Source organism: Mesocricetus auratus, unplaced genomic scaffold, assembly GCF_017639785.1.
Source record: "Mesocricetus auratus isolate SY011 unplaced genomic scaffold, BCM_Maur_2.0 Super-Scaffold_100033, whole genome shotgun sequence".
Taxonomy (NCBI): Eukaryota; Metazoa; Chordata; class Mammalia; order Rodentia; family Cricetidae; genus Mesocricetus; species Mesocricetus auratus.
Genome location: NW_024429213.1, coordinates 5,570,960 through 5,592,783, shown reverse-complemented (window position 1 = coordinate 5,592,783; position 21,824 = coordinate 5,570,960). Strand labels below are relative to the sequence as shown.

Here is a 21,824-nt window from a genome sequence, read left to right as displayed (position 1 = left end):
CATCAGAAGACCCAAATTAATATAGGACATTTGCATTTTTAAAATGTGTGCTTAAGGTCATTGTAACCTTCTGAGGTATCTTAACTCATGGGTTATCTGTATCGTTTATTTGTAAGAGACAGAATACTTCTAGACAAGCCCTATGTGATCTTTTAGAAAGTAGAGTTTAGATTTTGAATTTCAAGTCATTATCACAATATCTTTAAAAACACATTTACCTCTTTATATTCAATTTAACAAATTCTAAACAGAGAAGGTAGTGAACAGATAGAATTAGTCTATGATTTTTCTGCTGTACTAGATTTCGTGGCACCTATTTGGAATCATAGAACAGATTCAGTGATAAATAATTTCAATTTCTTCAGAAAGAAGAAGTAAGTCTTAACCACTATGTGATCAGTTTTGTGTCCTCACTAAACACCAGTTGCAATAGTTACTGCATGACTACTCATGCAGTAGTGAAGTATCATAATTGTCAGCTGAGGCCTGTCCCTCAGTTCCTAGTCATTCAAAGAATCTCCTATAGAGACTAAAAATATTTCCTATGTTGTAAGCAAATATGCTGTATTAAGAATTTATCCTTTTGGATTATGCTTAAACAATGTCCATGCTGAGAATAGCAGATTACAGTAAGAAAAGAACTTCTGATCCTTTAGTGCTGCTCAAAAGAAATACTTAGCATTGTTTAAAGGAAAAACAGATTGCTTAACCACTAATATTCTGCCTTGACTATGAAACTTACAGTTAGTTTAAGAAGAAGATATTCAAAAGCTAAAATTCAGATTCCTAAGGACCTAATTTGGCAATTGCTAACCCTAAGTGCACGCTGAGCTTGTTTTTTATAGACTCATGTCATCTATAATATAATATTTTCTATGTCCTTACCTGTACGGGCAATTAACTCTGTGAGGAGCTAGAAACCACATCCCCTAGGATGAACATAGCTACCTTCCCTTCCCAGGACTCCTCACATACACCATGCTTCTACAGATTTGAAGTTGCCAGGCTTGCTATTTGCATTTGATCAGGGCAGCATTGGCATAGGAGAACTTTTTTGTCTCTGATTTTATATGCTAGTGATGGATTTCCCTTGCAGAAACTGTACTGAGAACGATAATTGAAATATCTTAATGATTCTTCCCACAATTGGCTATACCTTCTTGGAGATTTACCAATTAGTGGCAAATGTTCCACCATTTTCTCTTTATAACTTTCCTTTTCTGCTTACCTTCTCCAATAGGAACGGAAATTTGTAGGTGGAGCTGGCCAAGTAAGTGAACAGATGATGAAAATCCTTGGGGAAAAAGTGAAGTTGAGCTCTCCTGTTACTTATATTGACCAAACGGATGACAACATCATTGTAGAGACACTGAATCATGAACACTACGAGGTAACCCATTGTAGTCAAAGGAGTTTGTAGTAAATCGATTTTGTACCTTTTGCAACTTCTAATCATATTATAATCTAATCAGTGATATAATTAACTCTAGCATGTATCTACCTCAAGTCTTCCAGACTGACAGATTTGGTATACTTATTGTGCTAGTTTGCTTCTCTGTAGCTGTGATAAACACCATGGCCAAAAGTCCCTTTGGAAAGAAGGATTTATTTGGCTTTCAGTTCTTGATCACAGCCTATCATTGAGTGAAGTCACCACAGATATTCAAGCAGAAACAGAAGCATGAATCATGCAGGAGTGCTGCTAATCGGCTTGCTCCCATGACTTGTTCAGTTTGCTTTATTATATCACTCAGGATCATCTGTCCAGGGGGGTACCATCCACAGTAGACCTCGCTGTCCCATATCAATAATTAATCAAGAAAATTCCCCACAGACAAGACCAAAAGCCCATGTAATGGAGGAAGTTCGCCAGCTGTGGCTCCCTTTCCCAGGCTAACTCTAGTTTGTGTCAGGTTGACAAAACTTACCGGCCCACCTACCTTGTTCTCGTACCTTCTTTGATTTTGTTGCTTCACACTGGTTTGATTTGTTTTTAATGATGCTCCATACCCCTTGTAAAGGCTACAGTTCATGTTTCAGGTGATTTGTTGCATATTGCATTTCAGTGTAAATATGTAATTAGTGCCATCCCACCAATTTTGACGGCCAAGATCCACTTCAAACCAGAACTTCCACCTGAGAGAAACCAGTTAATTCAGCGTCTTCCAATGGGGGCTGTCATCAAGTGCATGGTGTATTACAAGGAAGCCTTCTGGAAGAAAAAGGGTAGGCTGCTCTTATTTGTGTTTAAACTATTAAGTAAAGAAACCACATTTTAGGGATATTGAACAGAATATGCTTAATAGAAAAAGATACATGTTTTTAAATTCCTAGAGAAATTGTAAATCTGTCTCTAAATTTCACAGAATGGCCTCAAGAGTGATTGTTGACAATGGGAGAAAAAGATGGGCATGTAATGGGAATATCAATTATGGGTTCACCACCGTCAAGCTCCTGGCATTTATCTTGCTGCTTACTCTTCTTCTGCAGAATAAGACCAAGGGGCCTTGTGGAAACAGTGCTGCTATGAAGCCAGCTATTCCTAGACTTCACCATCTTATTAATATCAGTCTCTAAACATAAAATGGCTATAAGGCTTTGTGATAAATGCTTATCAGGGTGTTGTGAATATTAAATGATGCAGGTTTTAGAATACAGGGGCTTTCCAGATATGGTTCTTGCTCATATTCAACAGAATCCATCTCATAACTTCTAGTGGTAATGGAAGTGATTCCTTCCAGCACATCACATCTCTTTCTCCATGTGTTCCTACATTCAGGCCTATTTTATCATTTTCCCCATCTTACCATTTTGCCATGCATGAGACATAGCCCTTTATGGAAAAATTATAGAGATGGGCCATTTTCTACACAAGGAATACATGTCCTTGTATAGTCATGTGTGCTTTAAAATAAAAGCGTCTAGAGTAGGAGCAAAGACTAGTGGTTTAACATTTTCCTTCCTCAGTAAAATGGTTTATGTATATTCTACATATGTGTTTATCTCTAATGTGGTTTCAATCCCTTCACTTATTTTCTCCTGGTTAAGACTATTGTGGATGCATGATCATTGAAGATGAGGAAGCACCAATTTCAATCACTCTGGATGACACCAAACCAGATGGGTCACTGCCTGCCATCATGGGGTAAGTTAGAGCAGTTTCTAATTTATGTTGATATGGATGCTAGAAAAGGATATTGCTTTATAATTGGGCCGAAGCAATGATAAATACACACGATATTATGTTTTCATATATTAGCATATCTATAGCAACATTTTTGTGTGTGGCAAAAGAATACTGGAAAACTACGAACTTGGCTTCACTTTTTAACTTGTACTTGCCTACCTATTCTCCTACAAAAACTTACATGCTAAGATTAGAATAGAAAAGGCAGCTTGATAGATAGTATGATAATCAATGTTTCCTAGAGGGAGAGTATCCACAGTTATTCTAGGAAGAGAACAACTTTACCCTGTGCAATCTTTCAAATACAGTGTCTCTGGACTTGCTCTTTCCTAACACTTGTATACAAAGTATCAGTGTGAATATAAGATGAGACAGGCCACAAATGGATGCAGCTATCTTTCACCACGAGTGCTTAACTTCAGAAGTACACTGATAGTCCGCCAGCCTATGGAAAACTAGTGCTCCAGGGAAGGAAGTGGGTCCTCACAAAGGAAATTGTAAGGAGGGATACACCTTCATAGTTGCATACCTTTGTCCTTCTAAAATAGCCTATATACATCAAAGCCTTTTATTGTGCTGTGCTATAACAAAAGAATACATGTTAAAAACAGTCAAATGGCTTTTAGAAACCAATGGTTTCAGCTTTGGAGAAATGCAGGCTTCCTTTCTGAAAAAGATAGGTGAGCTCAATAAACAACACATCATGCCATTTTAGGAAAGCTACAAAGAGAAAAGGGGTAGACCCATGTCCTATGGACCCTAAGAAGCAGGCTCTGCCTGGGTTACTGACAAAATGTTTGATAATCACTTCTCTGTCTGTAATGTAAGAAATAGCACTAAATTCCTGAGGCAGGCAGGAGTATACAATATAATGACCATAAAAAAGCAACATATTCTCTTCATTTTTAGTTCCACTGAGCAAAACAGGATCCAGGTAGTTCCATCAGTTTGTCATTTCTATAGGCCAACAAAAAGCAGATCGGTATGCAAGTTTCAAAAAGTCAGTGATAGTTCAGTTACAGATGGAAGAACTTAAGACGTTTTTGCCTTATGTTATACTGGAGTTGCTTTGGCTTTATAAGAGGGACATATGTTTTGGCACCCTTCCAAGTATTGTTGGGATTATTTAGGAAATTCCTAGGAAGGATTTATCTATTGGTTTTATTTTATTGCTAAAAGATGTATATCTGGATGAAGAATGTTCCAGTACATATTTACTTTGTGCAATGATCAAATCAGGTTTGTTAGCCTATCCTCTACCTCATATGGTTATTTCCTTATGATAAGAACATTGAAAATTTTGTTTAACTATTTTAAAATATATAATAAATTAATATTAATTATGACCTTCCTACTGTGTAGTAGATCACCAGAATTTATTCTCCAAGTTTAACTTGTACTTTATGTTTATGGAAGACCAGACTTTATTTTTCCAAATATGAAGAATAACTGAAAACAATTGCCATGCAAGAAAGCTCTGCCTGCTTTCTGTTTACCTAAATTAAGGGTTGAGATTTAAAAAGGTAGAAGGAAGTGCTCTATACTCCCCTGCATTTCACTTATGTTAGGAGAAACATTCTCCAGCACTTTGTTAGCTTAGAGCCAGAGCCAGAGGAATCTGCAAGCTGACCTCCAAAATTAGCTTCTGATGTATTTGTCTTCTCATGATTCCCCATCTTCATAAACTTAACTGCTTTCCTTTGTTTCTAAAATGGGATTTTTGTTATATATATAGTATATGCTAGACTTACCACCTCTGGGATACTTTTCACCAGTGTGTCTCCCAAAGGACAAACACTGCAAAGGATGATAAACTTGTGAAATTTTCTTTTGCAATCTCTTTTGTTGTTATTCTTACAACAATATGAGGCTTGAGAAGAAATATTTTGTCTTTCGTTACTGTTGTTGACGAGTTACTCTTGTTATATTAGGGCAATAGCCTCCACTCTCCCCGTTTTTGTGTATACAGCACTTGGTACTGAACCGAGGGCCTGGTATATGCTAGGCAAATGTCTACTACTTTCTTGTGTGATTTATTTTAATATAGGGTCCCACTAAATTACTCTGTAGCAAGACTGGTTTTAAACTTTACTGCTTCACACGCCTAAGTAGCTTCAATTGCAGGACTGTACTGCCAGACCCAGCTCAATTTCCTGGTTATTGACTTTGTGGTAGGGAAGGAAGCAGGATGAGTTAGAGAGAGAGTTCAATATCACTGTTGTTTAAACCAAGATCTCAGCCAGCTCATGGAAATATGGAAACTGGAATGATCTTTCACAGATGTCCCAAACTTTGACAAGGGAATGAACTAACTTGATAATTGGAAATCAATTGCCTCTTAGGAGGGGCAGGATATTGATCCAGGGAGTTATCTGCTGCTGAGTATAATTGCTGGGGAAGGGTTTATCTGTGAGCTAAGGGCACCAATTACTGATTCTGAAGGGCAATAGGGCAGGGAGTGAGGGGTGTACTATGGCATTTATGGTAGGTATGTATTAATAATGGTCCAGCTTTATTGAGTGTCATTGCCAGAATAATGATCTAATGCAATTGCGATCTTAATATGCCCAATGTCTAATTTCCTATAATATCAAATATGGTGCTAAATTTTAGAAGTAAAATATTGAATAAGAGATTATCTGTTACTTAGGAGCTTACAGCCTAGCAGACTTTTAGGTGCAGAGGGAGCCTGAAGACAGGATGGCATTTGCTCTAGGAGAAGGGGAGGGTTGGAAGATTTCATTAATGCTGAGTGGTAGTAATGTGCATTTATCGTGACTATAATTGACCATTCAAATGTGGCTTCCTTCTCCAGCTTCATACTTGCCCGGAAAGCTGATCGACTTGCTAAGCTACATAAAGAAATAAGGTAAACTTATATCTGCACAATCAATAAGGGTTGCCTTTGCATTCTGATTGTTGAACCAACAATAGTAGAACAGCAGCAAGAAGAGCACAATATTTTACAAATATTCTCATCATCAACAAACCAACTTTTTAAATACTTCACTATGTTTTCCTTGATCAAGTCAATGTCTATGTACATATATTAATTTAATTTTACACATTTGTAGTCATTTTATGTAGTTAAGAGGTAGGGTTTTCCTGTGAGATAATTGCAGGTAAGCAGAATACCTAAGATATATAGAGCCCTTATGTTTTAACCACTTTTCTTAAGAGTACTACCCCCCACTCCTGAATACTGTTACTATGGTGAAAAAGTTGTAACAAGGAAACAATCTTTACATGATATGTGTGTGTGTCCACACTCGTGTGTGTGTGTGTGTGTGTGTGTGTATGTGTGTGTGTGTAGCCTCATGTATTCCATAATCATGAGTGGCAAACAGAGTTGTTGGCATCAGTTCTCTTCTACCTTGAAATGGGTTCCAGGGATTTATCTCAAATCATGAGGATTATATAGTAAGCGTGTGTACCCACGGAACCATCCTACTAACCCTAACATGGGAATTCTTAGGGAGAGGTCACATACATTCAAATGATAGCCCCTGACATGTGACAAAGTCAAGAGTAACAGGTAATACATCCATAATTTTTTCATTGCACCACACCAAGCTTGACATTTTCTTTTGGATTTCCTGCCTTTCCTTTCTATTAATAATAAAATAAATACCAGGCTAGAGGTAGAGATTTGGGTATGATTCCACATATTGGCTGAACTGTAAAGTTCTTGTAAAACAAAAACCTTTTCTGAATATGTCAGTAATGAGAGCAGTAGTTTTCAAAACTTAGTGTGTCTAACTCTCCCAAAAGGTATTTATAAAGTGTAATTTCTTGAGGCTTATAAAATATTGTTCAGGGGGTTTGAAACAGAGGCTAAGAATTTGTATTTCTAACCACTTGTTCAAGTGATTGTGATGATGAGACAGATTTATAAGCTGGTGAATAAATACAACTATAAAATGATTTGCATGGTGACCTTGTTTGGCTACAATTTAAAATGTATTCTATTAATTTTTAAGCCAAACTAATCTAAATGCATTAGTCTCAGTGGAGAATGTAGCTCAGTGGTAAAGCACATGTTTTGTGTGTGTGAAGCCCAGTGTTCCATCCCTGTCACATACGCATAAAAACTTTTTTGGTATAACGCCATTGTCTTCCATATATCTTCTTAAAAGTTTTAATTTTAATGAGGGAAAGGAATGGGAAATGTAATTCTCTGGTGTGTTTGTACAAACTTGTCTTTGACTCATTTAATAATATGAAATACAGTACATGATATTTATCGTGTTTTTATTATTTTATTAAAAGTTAGTTACAATGAAGGCTGATTTTTTAAGTTTAGCTCTACTCTTGTAAGGATTTTATTATATGTCAAGAAAATAAGTTAAATACATCAACCTTTTGGAATACTAATTGGCAATATTCCTGCTTGACTTGGCATTATTCTTAATTGATTCTGAATGTCTGAATTACTACTTACAATCTCTCATAAAATGAGAACCTGCTATCTCTTCGTGGCATAGAAAAGAGGATACCATACTGGACTGAGCATAGAATTTGGCTCAACACATATTGAGTACCTATTAAGGGCAGAATGCTTGGAATAGTAAAGGTTTACCTTCCCATTACTTAACAGAATGGTAGAGAAGGAATCTGCAGCTCACTGAAGTTCAGCTTCACCTCTTGAATGGGGACTATAGATTAGATAAAGCAAATAAACAGTAGTCTTAAGTCTTCTTCCTGTATGTTAGGGCCTTTAATCAAGCGTTTTCTAACTGTCCTAGAATTTATATATCCACTTTACATTATGTAACATCATTCATGAGTGAAATTGTCTCTTTTAAAACCTTGCATAGAAACAATATAGCAATAAGCACATTTATAATTCTACTTCTTTTTCCAACTTAACCTTATGTACTTACATGATAGGAGTTATAAGAGTTATGTCAATGGTATAAAATTAATGATATCAGTAATAATAAGTCTACATTTTGTTCCACTCTGTTTAAAGAAATTGGGTTTATGTTTTAAAAATATTTTCTAATGCTATTGGCAATATGAACTTGTATATTTTTATATTTGTTTTCTTTATTACTAGTAAGATTGGCTCTTGCATATTTGTGTACACTCACACACACATGTTTTAAATAATTTCTCTCATCCGATCTTAGTGCTTGTTTTATGGATTTGAATTGCATCTTTTGCCTCATTTTCATAAAAATTATTTTCTGATAGTTTATTAGCCTTTAACAAACATTTTGGAGGCATTTTTACGTGCTTAAACTATGTAAAAGCTGAAAAGAGTAAATGTAAATAGTATATATTCAATACTTGATATAGAGCTATTAATTTAGAAGATGAGTAAATTTAGTAAATTAAGTTTTTAAAAAACTCACCAGGAATACTGTGAGTTTAAACCATATCTTCTTTCAAGAAGAGTTTAGCTAGGCATGATAGAATACACCCATAATGTCAGTGCTCAGGAGGCTGAGGCAATGGATCAGAGCAAGTTTGAAACCACCCTCATCTGCATAGCAGATGAAAAAAAGGAAAATTTTGTTTTTCCTCAAATTACTGTGTTGAGGCATATGATGTTAATCAGCATACAGAAATCCACTGAGGCATATAAACTGAGTTCAGGGATTAATTGACTATTTGTTTTGTAGTTACAGAAGGCTATTAAACTGATTTTTTCTTCAAGGAAGTCACTATCAAATACCCTAGAACTTTATGTGCTTATTCTCTGCCCATCAGTTATGACTTATTTAACATGCCTTTGCTCTTCTCTATAGGAAGAGGAAAATCTGTGAGCTGTATGCCAAAGTTCTGGGATCTGAAGAAGCTTTATATGTAAGAACCCCATTCTCTAACAGGCTTTGCTGTGTTGGTTAAAGGTGGTAAATTACAGCAAGTTCTGGTTTCTTGTAAGTCTTAAGCAGAGAATAGAGGTGGATGTGTTTAATTTAGAGAATTAATTTCAGCAATCGAAAGGCATTAAAAATTAGTGTCAGGTATATGAACTTGTGATATAGCATCACGTTGGTCTTTTGAAGTGTTCACTGCATAGTAGGCATTCAACTGTAGTAAGAGACTTGGAACCACAATCATTATGTCACTGATAAGGGAGATTGCTCTGCAGAATAGAGACCCTGTGCTTCTGTCATTGTCAAGTGATTGCTGTAAAACAAAACCCCAGGTATGTCATCATATGTTGCCGAAGGCACTATAATATATATTTAACACAGCAGACTTAATGTTTTCCCAGGTCAAAGACATACTAATTCATTTCTCCACATGGAGACTCACTTCATACCTCATTTGGCACTCCTAGGGTTTTTATACTGCTTCTGAAAACAGTGAGAAGGAAATGGTTTCTGATGACTGCAGCAATAGCTGAGGACTTTTTCTGTGGAATTGTTTAACCTGTGCAAATAATAAACACATGGAATGTGATAGGGAAGTCGCGGAAGGCTCTCTCATATTCCCTAAGGAACACTTTCATCTTAATTGTTTCCTTTGAGCAACATTTTTGTCATGAACTTCTACAGGTTAGGGAAGGGATTCTGGAAAAATTCTTTGTGCTCTGTCTTCTACCTATTCCCTCCCAGCCTGCCTTTGTCAGCAATACCTGGCTAGATTGGAAAGGAAAGGCCATTGTCTTAGACACTTGAGAGTGGAGAAGACCTTTCCAAAAACTGATTGGTAGGGTTTCCTGAAGACTCAGCTCTAATCTTTAGAATCTGCATGAATGACAGTGTCCTCTCTACCAAGTGTTGGGTTATGTCTTGACTCCTTTAGGCAAGAGGTTAAGAAAAGCAGTGTGCTCTTTTTTCTTGCCATGCTGAGAATTAAATTTGGGGTCTTGTGCATGTTAGGAAAGTGTTCTATCACTCAGCTTCAGACTTATTTCTTTCCCTCTCTTTCCTCTCCTACTTCTCGACTTTCCCTTTCTTCCTAGTTTTCTTATTTTTTTTATGCTGGGACTCTAACTCAGGGCCTGGCACATTCATACCACTGTGTTCCATCCCCAGTTTATGCTTTAAATATAAACTTTCTATTAATGTAAAATACATAAGAGACTTCACTGCTGGCAGGTAATAGTTCCACTGTTATTTTCTTTTGTAATTTTCTCCCCATTGAATTACAGCCAGTCCATTATGAGGAGAAGAACTGGTGTGAAGAGCAGTACTCCGGCGGCTGCTACACAGCCTACTTCCCTCCTGGCATCATGACCCAGTATGGAAGGTACTGTCCAATCACTGCCCCAACTCCTACAGGGCTTGCATACATTCAAACAAGCTGTGTTCACTAACAATTGTAGAAACAGGCAGTATTCTTATTTGTAAATCCCAGATAAATTGCCGGCTTGTAACTCAGTATATGTCCCCAGAGAAGCGGATGTTAACACATAGAGCTGTGGTAGGCAGGATCAAAGATGTCAGTAGCACTTGTGAGATGAAGACAACTACATTGTCCTTTGGGAAGCCTTTTGAACACTCCTCAGCATTTATTTTCACAGGGCTGCCCACTCTCAGGACAATGAATGTATTTGTCCAACATATCTGTCTTGTCAACAGAGGAGCATCAGATATTCTTCAGAGGGAAGAGGCCTCAGTGTATTCAGCTGAGGTGGGAGGAGATGAGATCTGCAGGGCCTGGGAGTCTACTTTTCCTTAGAACCACCTTGTTTCATGTGCTCTGCTTCTTTGCCTTGCAGGCATAGGGTCCATGGTCCCTGGCTCAGTCTCAAGAGATACTACATAGGAGAACTGTACCCCAGGCTGACTGGCTGCCTGAAAATAGTCATCATCACCTTTAGCGATGAGTAAACTTAGAGTCTGCTTCTCTCAGGTTTGATAGTTTAGATCCGTGTAAGCAGATACATGAAACAAAGCATAGACTTTTACTTTGAACTGAGACTCATGAGTGCTTTCTCCTTGATTGGTTTCCCTTCCTTTTGTGGACTCATTTCCCCTCAGCACCTTCCCATTTAACCCTCCGTGACCTCTTTATTTCCTTCAAGGGTGATTCGCCAACCAGTAGGCAGAATTTACTTTGCAGGCACGGAGACAGCAACACAGTGGAGTGGCTACATGGAAGGAGCCGTCCAAGCTGGAGAACGAGCAGCTAAAGAGGTAAGGGAGAAATCTAAGGTGCCCTCTTTTTCAGTTGTAATTACATCTCGGGAAGCAGTACTGGGAATTTAATTGAAAGTAGCATGCATGAGAGGTATGGGCTATACCAGTGAGCTATAGCCCAGCCCTGTGACAGAATTTTTGTCATCTGATCTTTCTGGTTCTTTGTTTTATTTATATGGCTAGACAACAAGAAATTAGATACTTGGGCTGTTTTATTGACACCGTTGCGCATATTTGTGGGGTACACATTGATATTTTGATGCCTATGAATAATGGACAATGATCAAATCAAGGTAATTAGCATCTCCTTCCTATCAAACATGTATCATATCTTTGTGATTGTTATGTATTGAGACAGTCAAATACAGTCTTTAGTCACCCGATATTGCTATAGAATTTTAGAATTTATTCTTCCCATTGAGCTATATTTCCGTACCTATTACCTGCTCTCAGTAGCCTTACTTCCTGTTGCCTTTCTTAGCTTGTGGTGGTCTCTGTTATTTTTTCTACTCCTATAGGATTCACTTATTTGGCTTCTGCATATAATGGATCACATGTTCTGTTTGTCTTTCTAAGCATAGCACATTTCATTTAAAGATGTGTTATCCTCTAAGTCCATCCTTGTTGTCAAACTAACAGCATTTCATTCTTATTTAAAGCGGAATAATGTTCCATTGTATGTGAATAACAAATTTTCTTTATCCATTCTTCCATATATTTCTTGACACTGATAGTCTATGTATATATTTCTCTGACACACACCTGTGGGTCCATCAATGTTTAATATTACCTTGAGTCTGTCAAAAAGTCTGTGTCACATTATAATGCCACAATCAATTTTCTTTCAGGTCTTGAATGCTCTAGGAAAAGTTGCCAAGAAAGACATATGGGTTCAAGAGCCTGACTCCAAGGTAGATTGGCTACTCCATCTCTATAGACAAACTGTAGCACATGAAAATTGCATTGACCTTCTTTCAGCCTCTGCTTTTATTATGGAGGCAACTGTCTTGGGGATAGAAACACACACTATTACAGATAGGCTTTGTTTCTTCGAGGTATGCAAGAATTTCTGTTAATGATCTATGTTCATTTATCTAGGATGTTCCAGCATTCGAAATTACCCATACGTTCTTTGAGAGGAACCTGCCTTCCGTGCCTGGTCTACTAAAGATCACTGGTGTTTCCACCTCTGTGGCTCTTGTCTGCTTTGCCTTGTACAAGTGTAAACTGCTGCTGTGATCCTGAACTTTTTCACCCTCGGGCCTCCTGCTTGATCATCCTTAGAGCCATCACCATCAAAAGGAAAAGGTGGATGAATTACAGCCTGTGTCATTGGGCCATTTAAGTGCACTTGATTTAATCCTCCTCAGTTTAATCTCAGTCTTCGTAAAGTGATAACAATCCAAAGAATTAATTACCTATCTGATTTTAGTAAGATCAAGTTTCATCCTGTTTGTTAGACTACTTCATGTTGGTTGATAGAATAAAATGCTGTGAGTGCTTAAATTATAAAATGGCGAAGTACTTACTTGTGAAGAATAATTTCTGGGGTCTGCTTTTCTTGCCTTTAATGCAACATAGTTGATGGTTTCAGAAATAAAACACTTGCTTACTGTGATTTATGTGTAGCTACCCAGATGTGCAGAGTAAAATAGTGGCTGAAATGTTCCCTAGGTGTCCTCACTGACTAGTTCCATATGAGACAAGCTACAATAGGCACCTTCTTTTCTGGACTGTATCTAAACGTGAATTGGCCCTTGTCAGTAACATTCTGTGCTTATTTAAGGAAATTAGCATTTTTTCAGGTGTTCTCTGGCTGTCTGATAATAAAATTGGATCTCCAATTCTACGTGTCTTCAATATGGTTAAATATTAGCATGCCATTTTTTCTCAAGTGCCAAAGGACACGTGAAATTTTCTCTATTGTTATGTATTGAGACAGTCAAATACAGAAATGAAATTAGGGCTCAATCTGATAATATTACTTGTTTTAATTATTTGGTTTTATAACAAACATTTAATTGAATGATTTCATATATCCAGACTGAGTTTTCAATCTTAGGAGTATTGTGGGCCTGGAATGGTGCCTATTATTCTCTTTCCCATTTGAAAAACTGTTAATTAAAAAAAATTTCCAAAGGTTTCTCTACAAAGCACTTCCTTTCTAAAAAATGTAAATGTGTTTCTTATTTAAGAACAATTAAAAGATTGCCAGCACATGCTAGCCAACCCAAGTTCATGACACTAGCTTTATCAGAAATGTAAACTTAAGCCTCTGGATAGTGATTTGAAGATGTAAGATCTTTCAAGTTTTGCCCATTCTAAGAGCAAAGATCTAGATTTTCTGCCCTGCATTATCTTGCAATTCAAAGGCTTGCGTGATATCTTATGTATTCCCCAGTATATAAGGAATTGCCTGGATCCATCCATATCAAACTGCAGTGCAAATTCTCATCACTAATCTGTTAGATTTGTGTGTATTAACTTACTGATTAACTCAGTACTGACACACCCTGAGCAAGGATTTAAACAGCTGAACTGGCAAGGGTTCCAACAGTATTCAGATTATTAGCATTGAACTATGGAACGTTGAAAATCTCCTGAGTTTGCTCTTCTGCTTCTTAGAAATCCAATTAACTCATCCTAATGATATTAATCCTATTAAGCCACAGCTTGTGTATTAAAATGATTTCTAGTACAGATGTGCTTATACATGTAATGAGAGTTGAAAAACATCATATGCGAGGCTGTCTACCGCAAAGATATCATAGATCTTCTCTCTGAAACAGAGAAAAAAGTCATTTTAAGAGGTTGATCATCCCCTTCACAGTTCTGAAGGCCAATTGGCCTTTTTCCATAGTTAGGATGAGAATTAGACTTAAGAAATACACCTTTTTGCCTCAGCTGGAAAATATGATCTCATATTATGGTGAAAAAATTAAACTTTACTGAAGGACTGTGTAAACTATGTTTTGTTTGATGGTCATGATCTTGGTGCCTAATGTTCATGTCCAAAGTTGGCCCCAGTGCTACATGTGGGTATATGTACATGTATGATTTGCCACTGAAGTAAGATTTTGTCTGTATGGTACTGGGTTTTGTTGTTGTTAATAAAATGTGATACCACCCTTCCATCAGATAGGCTTCTCTGTTTGTGCAATGGTTGTATCAGAAGATTGAAAATGGCTTTTCATAGTCAGAAGTCCACAGAGGATGAACTTCTAAAAAAGCATTTTATATTGAGACTCCAAATTCTCAACTTTGGGTTTCATCTTCAAGTTATGAAGGTTGTCTGTGGAATAGATCAAATGCTATAATATTATAGTTGGTTAGACTGGACCACAGTTGTAGATTTTACGACAAGGCTTCTCATCTAATTAGCTTATGATGCCTTTGGCAGATCACTTGGGTTCTCTACCTCAGTTTCCCTATCTGTGGAAAGATGATCTTATGCTAGATGCTTTCTTGGGATGTTCTTCTTTACAACATTATGTGATTGATGCATTCGGTTGCTAGTACTATTTCTCTTATCACCTTTTGCGTTTCCTAGGAACATACTGAGATGCTGAGTCAGAGCAAAGAGTTTACTGGAGATAGCATTCTAAGGGAATGAGGAAGGCAGGATTGTGCAGGGGGAGAGTCAGCCTGCAATGCAGGACTGATGACTCAGGACATTGGAATGGGGAAGCTGGAAGGTTGTTGAGAGCTGCCTTCAACTAGGACAGATCTAGGCAAATTGTCCTTCTATTAGCTACTCTCTGGAAGGGAGTGTGACCACAGAAGAGGCAGGGCTAGGAACAATTCCTAATGAGAAACTGCAACTGTGATTCTCAAGTCCTTATAAGAAACTGGCATCATTCTGTATCTTGGCAGCTGGGGGACCCAGGGTGCAGGACAGTATCTAGTTCTGTAGAACATAGAAAATACCTTGTCTAAGGAGGACCCTAAGAGAGCCTTGGGAGGGGGAGGGAGGAATGAAGGGGAGAGGGGAGGAGAACATGAGGGAACAGGATAGTTGAGTTGTGAGAGGGACAGAGAGGGAGAGCAAGGAAAGAGAGATCTTGATAGAGGGAGACATTATAGGGTTAGAGAGAAATCTGGTGCTCAGGAAATTCCCAGGAATCCACAAGTATGTACCCAGCTAAGACTCCCAGTAGTAGTACAGAGGGTGCCTGAACTGGCCTTCTGCTGTAATCAGATTGATGACCACCCTAACTGTCATCATTGACCTTACATCCAGTAACTGATGGAAGCAGATGCAGAGATCCACAGCTAAGCACTAGGCCAACCTCCCGAAGTCCAGTCAAAGAGAGGGAGGAGGGATTATATGAGCAAAAGGGATCAAGATCATGATGGAGAAAACCAAAGAGACTGCTGACCCAAGCTAGTGGGAGCTCACAGACTATGGATTGATAGCTGGGGAACCTGCATAGGACCAAAAAAAAAAAGCCCTCTGAATGTGGGTGACAGTTTTGTGGCTTGTGGGGCCACTGGCAGTGGGACCAGGATTTATCCCTAGTGCATGAACTGACTTGTTGGAGCCCACTCCCTATGGAGAAATACCTTGCTCAGCCTCCACACAGAGAGGAGGGGCTTGGTCCTGCCTCAATTTGATATGCCAGACTTTGTTGACTCCCCATAAGAGGCCTTACCCTTACTGAGGAGTGGATGGGGGTAGGTTGGGGAGAAGGCTTGGGGGGAAAGCTATAGGAGGGGAGGGAGGGGGAACTTTTGTTGATATGAAAAATGAAAAAAATTTAAATAAATAAAAAATTTAAAAAGAAATAAAGTCAGAATTGAGACCCCCCCATAGAAAGTGCCTTGTCTTATATAAACTATTGTGAACATGGACTTTGGTCATATAGAATGGCACTATCTCTCTGAACTTGTCCCTATTAAAGAAAAGGCTTTATTTCTACATTTTTTTAGAAAGAAAAACAACAGTTTGTAAGGAATCTTGAAACTGAGTTAAAGGAGAATCCTACCTACACATTACTAACAAAAATCAAACGGAAAATATATGCTTACAAATAGTTGTCTTTAGTAGTCATCTAAAAACCAATAGCAAGCATGAAACATTTAGAGAATTAGAGACTAGGTGACCTCTGAAAGGTACAAATTCCTTTGGATGACTGCTGGTCATTAAAAACGAAAAGTGATTACAGAAGATGTGGTTCCCATGACCAAATTGTTCTCAAATCCCTCCTTAAAAACAAACTAAAAAAAGCAATCTGTTTTATATCATGGAATGCCAAATTGTTTTTGTATGCCTTTTATTCTCATACAATACCAACAATCACTTAGTAAAATTACTGGGGTGGGCAAAAGAGGCCTACATTGGGAGGGCAAAAAGACAAAAGCCACAGCAAAACCCTCTTTAGTGCCAGCCATAAACCATCCCTCCTGTTCATAGGTCCTGCCCATATATCCAGATCCATATGTCCGTGGCATGGCTGACAAGAGTAATGCTATATCCCATACCATTTGGAATTCTCACTATTCTATAGAAACCACCACCTTCCATCTGTGCTAAATGATACAATTCTAGTAAACAGGATGGCAACGTGAAACGGGTTCCATTTAAACCTATGCTGACAGTAGACACAAGAATCCCTGAACAGTCCCTAAACAGAAAAACCTGGTGAGACCTTGAAAGGGGGATGAAAACACAGGAAGGCACTCTGTAACAAGTTTCTCTGTCCTCTAGAAAACAAAGAAAGGCACTAAGTAACAGCAACAGTGTTTGTTTTGATTTTCCTCTAACTCGGGCTTTTGTTCCCTTTTATCCAAGGCTGTTCTTTTCACAGTCCTAAAATAAAGCAGGCCTCAAAGTGATAACTGTTGTTTTTGGTTGAAATCAAAGTGATTGATTTAAGCATGAGTTATGGAAGGTAGCTTTGGAGACCTCATGTAAAAATATGGGCTAGAGGGTACTCCTAGACCTACCTTAATTCATATGTAATCTTTCTGTTCAATGACTTAAACTCCTTTACAGTCACACCTGTGTGCAAGTCAGCTTTTCTTATTAACGAGCCTCAGATAGTTCCCAAGAACCACTGAAGTCCACAAATGAAGTCAGGGAGATTGGAATGGTATGGCATGGGTGTGTACCGGTTGAAGTGCTGGTTGAAAATGAGGGACAGATGGGAGAGATGCTAAAAGGTCCACAGAACAGTTTACCAATGAGAACCCTATCTGGTCTATAGCAGCAATGTGGAATCATTTGTTATTAAAATGCTCCTCGACAGTAACTCAGAATGCTTAATTTGCAGGTTCCACTGTAGTGATGAAATAATACAGGCAAAGCCATAGCATGGGTATTCTCCATCAACCTTTTAGATTGGAAGCAGAGGCACTTCTTAAATTGTGAGCAGTCATGACCCTGGAGTTCTCAGAATTGCTCAACACCTGTGTGCTAGGTAGCCCCTATGAGATTCAGTAGTGGATCAGACATGGAGTACACGTGCGATTAGAGACAGCAAGTGAACTATTAACTGGGGCTCTGTTCAGTGCTATGATAGAAAGACACAGGGTACTATGAATGGGGGCAGAGATTTAAGGAGAGTTTATTAGGATGTAGACTCAAGGCTCCCAAAACATCACCAAATGCAACAAGTCAGTAAAGAGCCTGCAGAAGACATAGAAAAAGAGTAAAATGGAGATGGCAGGGTTCATCACAAGAAGCATCCTCAGTGAGTGTCAAATGTTAGATTCCATTTGTCCTGACAAGAGTCCAGTGCACCAGTCTTTTACCCGCATCCCTCTCTACAAGATCTCCAGAATTTCAAACAAAATATTTTGATCATATTGATCCTCTCTCCCCCATAACACATCCCATATATACTCCTCATGTCCGCCGCCGCCCCCCCTTTTTTCTTTCTTGTCTTTTTTTTTTTTAATAACTCATCTCCATTGGCAGTGACTCCTTATCTCCCAGGCCCTATGCTGCTGAGTAAATTTGTTTTAAGATAGTGCCATCTACTGGCCGAATACTGTTCATTTCTGATGGAAATTCTAGGGCATTCAGGACCGTTTGCCTTAGGGGGAAAAAGAGCAAAAGATGTCACCTGTACCTACCTGTGATGGCTTCTTTTTCAGTTGTGGAATGGACCTAATGTTTATGCCTCATAATTATAACCCTTTCTCTGCCATATTTGAGGAAGTTTGTGTTTTTTTCGGTTAGAATTCCTCATTCCTCGGACTCTGTTGTGTCTGATGAATAATAGGCAAGAAGGAAAATTCATGGGCAGAAGAGAAGTGGGATAGAAAGGGCAAGGGAGAAAAAATATCATCAAAAGCTGTATGAGCCTATAGAGGTGGAAAATTATGGAGGGAAGGAGCTGAACTTCTACATTTAGCCAGAGGTGTGTGGCAGAGACAGAGACCTACATGACTTTGGGGATTTGGAAAACAACATGGTGTTTAATTTAGACGCTCTATTATCCTGAACAATTTCAGATGTATGTAAGGCACCCTAGCTTATTTTGGGCTGTTAAAATTCAGGAAACATACAGCTAATAGTATCTGGCATTTTAAGCAGGACCCATGTGTATGTGGGTGGTGGTGGTGGTAGTTACTTAAGTGACCTAAATGGAACTGAACAGAAAAGACCCTAGATAAGATCCTGGGTGTTAAATTGTATCCTTGACCAGACCCATACAAAATATGCCTATCAGTGATCTTGGTTTACATTTAAAAATGGGTAGTGGTAGTCAGTTTGCCCAGCATATATATTCATCTAACATATACCCTCATAACCACATGAATCAGCAAAAGGTGGGCTAGGCAGATGTGAAGCTTCTCAGGGAACTCAAGGAAGCAGCAGGCAGTGGATGGACTGAGAAAACCCTAGTGTACACACACAAGGTAGATTCACCCAGAGATGGGGCAAATTCACACAGGCTGAGGAGAGTTAGAGAGCAAATCAGCTTTTCTCCCAAGCAGCCTGACCACCTTTGCTGTGACAGCCACTTGATCTTACAGGCTTCATCAAGTGCTCTATTGTCCCTGTAGCGAATGACTACATACTTCGTAGCTTAACATGACACAAGCTTCTTTCTCATTTTATGGGTCTGCATTTCATAAGTTCAAAATGAGTCTTACAGAGTTAAATTGAGATTCTGAGAGTTATAGTTCCTTCTAGAGGCCCCAGGGGACTATCTGCTTCTTGCTAAGGCTGCCAACATTCCTTGGCTTGTGGCTCCATTACACCAGAACACGGCCTGTGTCTTTCTTAGAAGAATCCTATGATTACACTGGCCTTACCAGGATAGACTTTCTATTTTAAGATCCTGAATCACATCTGCAAAGTATCTTTGTGATAGAAGATGACAAATTCGTTCGTGGAAGAATTAGGATCTGAACATCTTTAGTAGGGCCATTGTTCAACCTATCATGTGGGCCTTGAGAGTGAAAACAAAGTTAAGTGTCACATTGGCCACTCCTCAAATCCTTGCTATTCCAGGCATACTAACATGGAGGAACACAGAAAACCTTGGATGATTTCAAACTTCATGGGTTCTGCCCTACTCCCATCCATACCTAGATTTACTGTTTTCCATATTCATCCACAAACACGGGCATACATATGGTCACAAGCACAAGCACACACTCATACACACTTGATTTGCACATTTTCCCAGTTTTGTCTTTACATTAAAAAAGGCTAGGGTCTGTCACCTTCCATAAATGCAGAAATGGTCTCTAAGTTTTACCTTTAATAAACTAAAGAAAATAAATGTTTATGCACTAATACCAGTGACTCAATTCCTTTCAGACTGCACATGACTGAAAACTGTGCTTTCATAGGGAACCGACAGGCCTCCTTATGTTATGGTAGAATCGCAAACAAGAGCATCCTAATAAAAATTTGCCAGTGTACACTGCCCAAAGGTGTTAGAAAACGGTCCAAGCAACCCAAGCAAAGTTCGTCAGACACACAGCAACAGGGTGGTGGCGATGGGAATCGAGGCGGCGGTAGGGTTTTACCTCAAGAGTTTAGTGTGTGGTAGGTGTTTTTCTCCTCTGCTTCCTGCTCCTCCTGCCTCTCATCCTCATTTTATTTAATTTTTTCTTTTCTTTTTTGTGGAGGAAGGGACACAGGGTCTGGTATAGCCCAGTTTGGCCTTCAAAATGCTATGTTGCTGACAATGACCTTGAATTTTCAAATCTTGTATATTTACCCCACCAAGTTCTAGAATCACACTTCTATGTCTAGTGTCTTAAGATGGAGAATTATGGAAGGACTTATAGGGTTTGCAACTGTGGGTAGGTTATTTTTTAAGTCAGGATTAGCAAGGCAGAACATTGTTTGGAATTGGAAAAGTTTATGACATAGCTGTGAGCAGAGTGAAGGTGAGCTCTTGAAACAAGGCCCAATGAGCAATTGTTAGGCATTATAAAGAGCCCACTCCTTAAATTTAGTTCCTTTATTTTTGTGATTATAATTATATCACTTCCCCCTCCCCATTCCGCCTTCCAAACCTTTTCATATAAACTCTTCTGATGGCTGTTCTTGGTTGTCAACTTAATTACATCTGAAATAACTAAAACCCCAAAACGGAGGGCACACCTCTGAAGGATTTTGCTAAATTTGAAGTGGGAAGATCTACTTCCAATCTGGATCTTTAAGACAGAAAGATACACCTCTAATCCAGATCTTTGGAGTTTGGAAAACCCAGGCCAATCTGGGCTATGCCTTCTGCTGGAAAGTTATATAAGAAATAAGAAAGCTTTTGCTTTTGGCCTGCTTTCTCTCACCTCCCTAGCAAGTCCATCCCTTCACTGGCATTAGAGCCTACTTCTTCAGGATTCTATCATATACTGAAGAACAGCTGACACATCCAGCCTCATGGACTGAGCAACTACTGGCTTCTTGGACCTTCAGCTCATAGGCAGCCATTGTTGAATTAGCTGGACCACATCCTGTAAGACATAGATAGATAGATAGATAGATAGATAGATAGATAGATAGATAGATAGATAGATAGATGTAGGACAGTGCTTATATTTCCTGTCGGCACTTAGTGTTTCACTTTTCACACTTAGATCTTTGATCCATTTGGAATTAATATTTGTGCAATGTGGAAAATAACTGTCTAATTTCATTCTCGTGTGAATCTTCAGTTTTCCCAACACTATTTGTTGGAGATGCTTTCTTTTTCTCCAGCTTATGTTTTTGGCGTCTTTGTCAAATAAAATTGCCAGGGTTACATGTACTTGTGTTTGGATCTTTGATTTTGTTTGTTTTTATTCCTGTTCCATATTGTTTCTATTACTATGGGTCTGTAATGTGCCTTAAAATCCAGAATAGTGATCCACCCAGCATTGTAGTTTGTTCGTTTGTTTTTTGTTTTTATTTGCTCGGGATTATTTTGGTTATGCAGAATCTTTGTGGTTCCATGTGAGTTCCATATGAGCTTCAGGGTAGGTTGGGTTTTTTTTTTATTTTTAGTTTGTTTGATTGTTTGTTTTGCTCAGGATAGTTTTGGTTACGCAGTCTCTGTGGTTCCATGTGAGTTCCATATGAGCTTCAGGAT

The 21,824-nt window shown here is 38.5% G+C and overlaps 1 protein-coding gene across 3 annotated transcripts in view; it reads left to right on the top strand.

The window, feature by feature from the left end:
• Positions 1 to 14,423, top strand: part of Maoa (monoamine oxidase A) — a 63,592-nt gene extending 49,169 nt beyond the window's left edge. The window contains exons 7-15 of one of the 3 annotated variants that reach the window (XM_005080545.4): positions 1,241 to 1,390; positions 2,067 to 2,226; positions 3,049 to 3,145; positions 6,003 to 6,056; positions 8,941 to 8,998; positions 10,296 to 10,393; positions 11,172 to 11,283; positions 12,135 to 12,197; positions 12,385 to 14,423. In XM_005080545.4, coding sequence (XP_005080602.1) covers positions 1,241 to 1,390; positions 2,067 to 2,226; positions 3,049 to 3,145; positions 6,003 to 6,056; positions 8,941 to 8,998; positions 10,296 to 10,393; positions 11,172 to 11,283; positions 12,135 to 12,197; positions 12,385 to 12,525 — 933 coding nt within the window. In that variant the 3' untranslated portion in view covers positions 12,526 to 14,423. The other 2 variants (XM_040733659.1, XM_013120878.3) reach the window with 2 other exon arrangements.
• The last annotated feature ends 7,401 nt before the right edge of the window (positions 14,424 to 21,824 follow it).